General features: G+C 37.7%; 1 protein-coding gene across 1 annotated transcript; it reads left to right on the top strand.

The window, feature by feature from the left end:
* The first annotated feature begins 5184 nt into the window (after positions 1-5184).
* LOC143853197 (zinc finger BED domain-containing protein RICESLEEPER 1-like) lies at positions 5185-6888 on the top strand. Its single transcript, XM_077362939.1, has one exon. The coding sequence runs from the start codon at positions 5185-5187 to the stop codon at positions 6886-6888; it is 1704 nt and encodes a 567-aa protein (XP_077219054.1).
* The last annotated feature ends 1102 nt before the right edge of the window (positions 6889-7990 follow it).

The raw sequence follows: 7990 nt of genomic DNA, 5'->3' as shown, positions 1-7990 counted from the left end.
TCTTTATTCTTGGGATCGTCTCTATCTCGCTCAGATTAACGTTTTTCATTTTGTGGAGGGGTATCTCGACTCAGATTAACGATTTCATTTTTTGGGAGGGGATATACAAAAATCCCGATTTGGGCGTGGGTCATTTCCTCCCCAAAGAGACTTATGTCTCTCTTTCATCAAGTTGAAATTGCAAACCCCTCATCAGTTGCAGATTGGAATTGACTTCCAGAAGATATATGTTTATTAAAAGAAAAGGGCAACGTTGATTTGGTGGAGTAGCCACCAACCAAAATCGATTCACTATTTTTTTCTCTCTTGATTACATATTGGGCTCTCTTTTTCTCACAAGGGTTTATTAAATTGTCTGCCTTACTTTCTCTCTCGTGGGTTCAAGACAAAGAATCCAATACCGTTGTTGGTGGGCATCGTCCCACACATGAACGGAATTGGTCGTGGGATTGACTTTGTCAAACGGGTCGAACCTTGATGTTGGTGGGTGTCATCCTTCACCGCCTACATCTTCTCCTTATTTGATTGGTTGGTCGTGGGTTTCTTCAACCCGATTTCTACAAATTTCTGCAAGAATACTGTAACGTCCCGGATTTTTGGAAATACCAACTCGGTGCGTAGAAGAATATTACATCATCTTTTTCAAAAACTTTCATTATTCCCAAGATCTCAAATACAACAACTACGTTTAGAGGGTTTACAGAAATTAGGTCTAACTTATTACATCTTAATTCAAGACATAGTTGATACATATTTAAAACATATTTGTCCTTTAGAACAGTTCTGGATTCAACTCTAGCATTCCTCATCTTTCATCTATACTTCACCTGGGAGTTGGAACAATAAAACAAGGAAAAAAGGGTGAGCTCAAATAGCCCAGTAGGGTATAATCAACAAATGATGTAGAATGGTCAAGCTCATAAGAACATGATATTTTGCAGATAGGACATCTCACATTATAAACATGGAAAGAAAGAATAAGCACAACATACTTTCCAAACGTATAGAGAAAACTTACAGAACTTGATATCAAGAATTATATATATAGACTTCATTAAGCATAGATGCTTTCATTCATAGCCATATCTCGGCCCATTCATAGCCATACCTCGGCTCATAATCCTCTAGATTTACACTCTCTAGAGTCGTCTTTACCCACGTGCACATGGAGGACTATAACGCGTCCACCCGTCATCATATCATAACTCAGTCCATATTCAGAATTAGGGTATCACAAGATAAACCCTAAACATAAACATATCTCACAGAAACAAGTTTCGAGGATACAAATAGAATTATAGCTTTATCAGTAAAGTCATTTATCTGAAAGGAATGGGATCTGAAAGAAAGGATCCCCCTTGGATTCTCATCAGTTGTGGATCTTAGAAGGATAGAAACTCTTATAGCAATTGCGTATAAAGAGAATCAAAGAATATGAAATATTCACATCCAGTATATCAAAAGAGAATCAATGGAGAAAACTCTTACATATATCAAAAGAAAATCAATGGACGAAAACCCTTACATATATCAAAAGAAAATCAATAGACGAAAACCCTTACATATATCAAAAGAAAATCAATGGATGAAAACCCTTACATCAAATATAGCAAAAGAGAATTAGACGATAAGAAACCCTTACATATATCTTTATGATCACAGGTTTGTTTGAGCTTACACCTTGGAGTGGATAACCTGTAAATATATTCTAAGTTTATCAAATTCATGTTTTAAGGCAGTGTCCTTTCTGTCCAGGTAATGTCCATCTATGTCCAAAATAATGTTCCCTGTGTTCAGTGTTCTTTCTATTAAAATTTTAAAATCATGGGGCCCAGCATGCACTATTCATATGGACCCCACATATTACTATTCATGTGGACCCCACATGTTACTACTCATGTGGACCCCATATGTTACTATTCATGTGGACTCCACATGTTACTATTTATGTGGACCCCACATGTTACTATTCTCAGCAGTTCACCATTCTTTGGTTTAGTTTATTTCTTGGCTACTATGCTCAGCAGTTCGCCTTTCTTTGATTAAAGTTTAATTTACGGTTATTATGCTAGCATTTCACCGTTCAAATAAGATAGGCTACTATGCTCAGCAGTTCGCCTTTCTTTGATTAAAGTTTAATTTACGGTTACTATGCTAGCATTTCACCGTTCAAATAAGATAGGCTACTATGCTCAGCAGTTCGCCTTTCTTTGATTAAAGTTTACTTTACGGTTACTATACAAGCATTTCACCGTTCAAATAAGATGATAAAACTTGCATAATCTATAGCGAGTTATCACCTCTTATGCATGTTTTATCCTAATATTTACATAGGTGGTAGAACCAACCATATTACCCATAATAAATACTTTAACTATCTATATAAAAGACTTACCTTGGTAGTGATGAAGTGGATTTCCTTTTCCTTCTCCTCTCTCTCTTTTTCCCTCTCTCTCTTACTCTTTCTTCTCTGAATTTTTAACTCTATTAGGGTTTGTCGAAATAACAAAATGAGAGCCGCTATTTATAGATACTACATTATTAAATTCACAACTGCCCTCTTAAATGCTTCTCTTAAATGCTTTTTAAAATATAGGAATAGTAAAGGTATAAATAAATGAATAGTAAAGGCTGCTTGAATAGTAACAGGATGATTAATATTATTTTCGTCGCGCAACTACTCATTAATGATAGTGGTTGTGGAGTGACCCGCTTAACCAATGCGTTAATGAAAGTGATTGCGGTGTGTCCTTCTGGTAGTGGTTCCCACCAGTGATGGGTCCCGCTGGCGTTGGGTCCCGCTAATTGTGAGTCTTGCTTGTTGTGGGTCCCACTGGTGGTAGGACCCGCTTGTGTGGGGCCCACTGATGTGGGACCTGCTTGTGTGGGGCCCGCTGATGTGGGACCCACTGTTGGTGGGACCCGCTTGTGAATAGTACTCGGTGGGTCCTACTGTAAATAGTAATTTTGAATAGTTTATCTCAATAGTGAACTTGCATAGTACTTCTGCATAGTAATCTTACGTAGTATTTCTGCAAAGTAATCTTGCATAGTGACTATTGTGAATAGTAATTATGAATAGTGACTAGGGGTGAGCATTAATCGGTTAGAACCGAATTAACCGACCGAACCGAATTCGATCGGTCAATTCGGTTCGGTTCTGAGGTAATTCGGTTCGGATTCAGTTTTAAATAAATGAAATTTCGGTTTTCGGTTTCGGTTTCGGTTTGCAAGGAAAAAACATTCGGTTTAACCGAAAACCGAAATGTCATTTATTGGTTTTAATATCGGTTTTCGGTGTCGGTTTCGGTTTCGGTTTTACAAACCGAACTTACGATCCAACATTCCAACCCCCCCTTTTCACTTGGTACAGCCCCCACTAGACTCAAGAGGTTGTCCCATATGAAAAAAAAAAAAAAAAACAACAGAAGTCTAAAAGTCTAAAACCCAATCCATTTTCATTTTTTTCCTTCTAACCTAAGCAAGTAAGCAACCAAAGCTAGGGTTTTTTTCTTCTTCTCTACTTTCTAGTTTCTACCCTAGATCAGCCGCCTCTTCGAGACTCCGACTCCGGCGAGTGGCAACCCCCCTCACCGGTGACCTCGGATCGAGCCACCATTCCTCCATTCGACTCCGGATCGGCAGATTCACGGCCATTGAAAGTTGAAACCCTGAAAAATATTCCGAGGTAAGTTTCTACTCTTCAAGGTTCTCTCTCTCTCTCTGATTTCTGTAGGAAACTAGGAATTGATATGTTTTTCTCCCTTCTCTCTTTTTTTCTCCTTTTTTTTTTTACCTTTTTCTTTTCTCTAGAGTTTCAGTTTCAAGAAAATGTGTTGTTTTCTTTGTCTCAGATTCTCAGAGTCTCAGGGACCTAGAAACGTGTTTCGTTGATTTGTAAGGCTAGATCTTGCCGGATTCCTTGTTTTCTGCATATTAGGTTAGGTATTGGTAACATAGGCTCTAGATTAGGGTTTTTCTATGGAGTTTTTGAGAAAATGCTTTTGGAAAATTGTAAATCTGGATTTTTTAGCTGATTTGAATGCGTTTTTTATGCATAGCTTGGATGAGTTAGGGTTTTTATGAATAGCTTTTTATGCGTTTTTTATGCATAGCTTAGGAAAATTCTGAAAAAACATTATAGATCTGTTTTTCTCTCTTCACAGGATTTTAGGTTTTATTTCTCGTTTCTTTTTTACGATTTAGGTGTTTTCTTGATAATCTTGTGTTGGAAAGCTTTCTGCTTTACTGCTTTTGTTTTTGTGAGGATTGATGGGTAGCTTTGGTTGCTGTTGGTGTTTCTTAAGGTGGATTTGAGGGTCGAAGGGAAGGGTTAGGGTTTCTGTTGGTGGTATTGAGTTTCAACTTTCAAGAGAAATTTGTACTTCTAGTTTGGGTCTCTCTGCTTCTCTCTATCTGAGATTCTGAGGTAATACATCTGCTTCTCATTCGGTGCTTGTTCAGTTGTTCTCATCCTTTGTAGTCACATATTGCTTTCCAAGGTTTATTATTTTGTATATTTAGCTTTCTAGGATTTTTAATTTCCATTAGATTACCTATCATGCTGATATGAAGACAAATATGGTGTTGACTGTTGTGAATTGTGATTCTTTGAATCTACATTTTCTTCTAACAGGCAACAATTGTATAATGTGTTTTCTTGTGTTACAGTTACAAATATTGAATTATGCAAAGCATGCCATTTTTGGGGAATTCGGGTTGAGCTTTTACCTTAAAATCCAGTAGGGTTCACTGGTTCAGAATTTCAGATTGATTCCTATTCTTTTTTAGCAAAAGCTCAACCCAACCTGACCCAAGTTGCACTCCTATTTAATTATTTATTGTTGTTCTTCGATGTGAAGATTTCTTTGATTTTTAAGTTTCAATATAGGGTTCTTACTTCTTTATTGATTTTCTTGATTGTTCCACCATAGATTCATTTACCGCGACCTCGAGCCACCACTGAAGGAGTCAAAGGGCAGTTAGTTAGCATCATTCTATCTTTTTTGGCTCTTTGTTATTGGGTACAAAGGTAACACTTAATCACTTATGACTCATCTCATTCTTAATTCTTAGGATAGTGATATTTGTGTTGGGTATCTTGCTTTTGCTGCGTATCTTATTTTCTCACCCCTAGTCTTATACTCTTATTATCTTATTTCTATAATTCTATTTTTTCCATAGATGTCGCAAGAAGGAGAAGCTCCTAATGTTATTTCTAGCGAGCAATCATCAAACCCCACAAACACAAACCAAACATTTGGGACCGTACAGAAGAGAAAGACGATGAAGTCAAGGTCAAATGTGTGGGACCATTTTACAAAATTTGTTAATGAGGTGGGTGAACATAAGGCTAGTTGTATGTATTGTGAGAGGGAGTTTTGTTGTGATCCGAAGAAAAATGGAACTTCCTCACTTAAGAATCACACCACTGCATGCAAAAAGTTCCCTGGCAATATGAACACATCGCAGTCACAGTTGAATTACCAGCCGATCAAGGGTCAAGAGGGAGATGGTAGTGGCACCCTTTCTATTTGGAAGTTTGACCAAGAGGCCATTAGAAATGCCTTAACCCGTATGGTAATTGTTGATGAGCTTCCATTTAAGTCCGTGGAGAAGGAAGGGTTTAGACATTTCGTATCAATTGCATGCCCTCGGTTTCATATTCCGTCACGTTCGACGGTTTCGAAGGATTGCTATCAATTCTTCCAGGAAGAGAGGTCGAAGTTGAAAAAGTTGTTTAAAAACTCATGTCAAAGAATCTGTCTGACTACAGACACATGGTCCTCTCTACAAAGAGTTAACTACATGTGTCTCACGGCTCATTACGTAGATAGTGATTGGAAATTGCACAAGAAGATACTTAACTTTTGCCCAATTTCTAGTCATAAAGGTGAGGCTCTTGGTAAGGCCGTTGAGAAGTGCCTTCTTGATTGGGGGATTGATAAGGTGTTCACTGTTACTGTGGACAATGCTAGTTCAAACGATGTTGCGGTTGGATACTTGAAAAGAAGACTTGTCAACTGGGGGTCTAGCATTTTACAAGGAAATTTTTTACATGTGAGGTGTGTGGCACACATAATTAATCTAGTAGTGTGTGAGGGATTAAAAGAAGTAGAAATTGCAGTTGATCGTGTTCGAACGGCGGTCAGATATGTGAGGAGTTCTCCAGCTAGGTTGAAGCTCTTCAAAGAGTGTATTGAGAATGAAAGGATTCAGAGCAAGAGTTTGTTATGCCTAGATGTATCTACTAGATGGAACTCGACATACTTAATGTTAAAGGCGGCTGAAAAATTTGAAAAAGCATTTGATAAGTTTGAAGTTGAAGATCCTTTTTATAGTAGTGAACTTGATTCAGGTGATGTGGATGGGATTAGGAAGCCGGATCATGAAGATTGGGAAAAGGTTAGGAGGATGGCGACCTTACTTCAAAACTTTTATGAGCTCACTGTACGGGTTTCAGGATCATTATATGTTACATCCAATACTTTATTTCCTGAAATTGTTGAGGTTGAGTGCCTTTTGCAAGAGTGGCTTGAGAGTGACGACTTTCACTTGGTAATGATGGCGAAGAGAATGAAAGATAAGTACGACAAGTATTGGGGCAACATTGAAAAAGTGAATAAATTAATTTATATCGCGGTTATTCTTGACCCTCGTCACAAACTAGCTTTTGTGAAGTTTGCTCTTATTTCTATGTATGGAGAGGGAAAAGGCAACGACTTGGCAGAAAACGTGTTCCATGCCACAGTTGAATTGTTTAACGAGTTCAACTATAAGAGCACAGTCAACACACCTCAAGAGAATCAAGTTAACTTGGGGCAATTAACTTCAAGAGAGCTTTCTGAAGAACCGAGACAAGAGGAAGATGATGAAGGAAAAGTTTAAGAAGCATAAGATTGACTCCGGAGGTGGGGATAACAAATCGGAGTTGGAAAGATATTTAAGTGAAGACACCGAAGAAGGTCCCGATGAATTTGATATTTTAATGTGGTGGAAAGTTAACAATCCTAGATTCCCTGTCTTGTCAGAAATGGCTCGGAATGTGTTGGCGGTTCCCATTTCCACCGTTGCTTCGGAGTCGGCATTTAGCACGGGGGGGGGGGGGGGGGGGGGGCGTGTTCTTGATGCATTTAGGAGCTCTTTGACTCCTAAGATAGCACAAGCTCTTATATGTGCTCAAGATTGGCTTCGATCATCGCCAATGCCAGTTACTGTCGAAGAAGCATTAGAGGACCTTGAAAAGTTTGAGAATGGTAAATTTGTATTTACTTTATTTTGTATTTTTTCATTGTGTTTCTAATTTTCTATATATTGCTTTTGACTTGGAACTCGATGTTTGTTATATTTAACTATTTGTATTCTTATTTTCAGAATTTTCAAATGTTGGGGATGTTTGATGTTTCTTCAAATTTTGAGTGTTGAAGAATGGAAGAGTGGAAAATGGTTTCAGGTTTGTAATTGTGTAGTTACTAGTTATCTTCATATCTTGTGACCCATCTTTGCTTTGTAATACTGGAATTTTTTAATTACTTACAAATTTGTTGTTAGAGATAGAAAGCCATTTTGCAATTCATTTACCACCTATTCAGTTATTTTTCATTTACAATTCATTTACAACCTGTTCTGTTACAAACTTACAATTCATTTACAACTTGGATTCTGTTACAATTCATTTACAATCTCTTCATTTATAGAGAAATTGTATGATGCCCGATTGTGAAGTACCGTCAACTCGTCAAGGTGATACGTCAGCAGCCTGATATTTGATCCAACAGCAGCCTCTTAAAAAGTGGTCTGCTGTTGGATTAAATATCAAGGGTGGTACCACTTCGACGGTACTTCACGGTCGGGCATCATATAAAAACTCTCATTTACAAATACTATATTGTCAAAATGTCAAGGTCGCGGGGATGAGTTATTTTTACTAATTAAGTTTCAAGAGATTGGCAATGTAGCTTCATGAAGTTGTCCGTATAAGAGATCTGCT

This window comes from Tasmannia lanceolata, unplaced genomic scaffold, assembly GCF_043159265.1.
Source record: "Tasmannia lanceolata isolate RefF3 unplaced genomic scaffold, GAP_Taslan_0.1 ptg000019l, whole genome shotgun sequence".
Lineage (NCBI taxonomy): Eukaryota > Viridiplantae > Streptophyta > Magnoliopsida > Canellales > Winteraceae > Tasmannia > Tasmannia lanceolata.
Note: the sequence above shows the minus strand (reverse complement) of the source record. Positions and strands in the feature narration are given on the sequence as shown.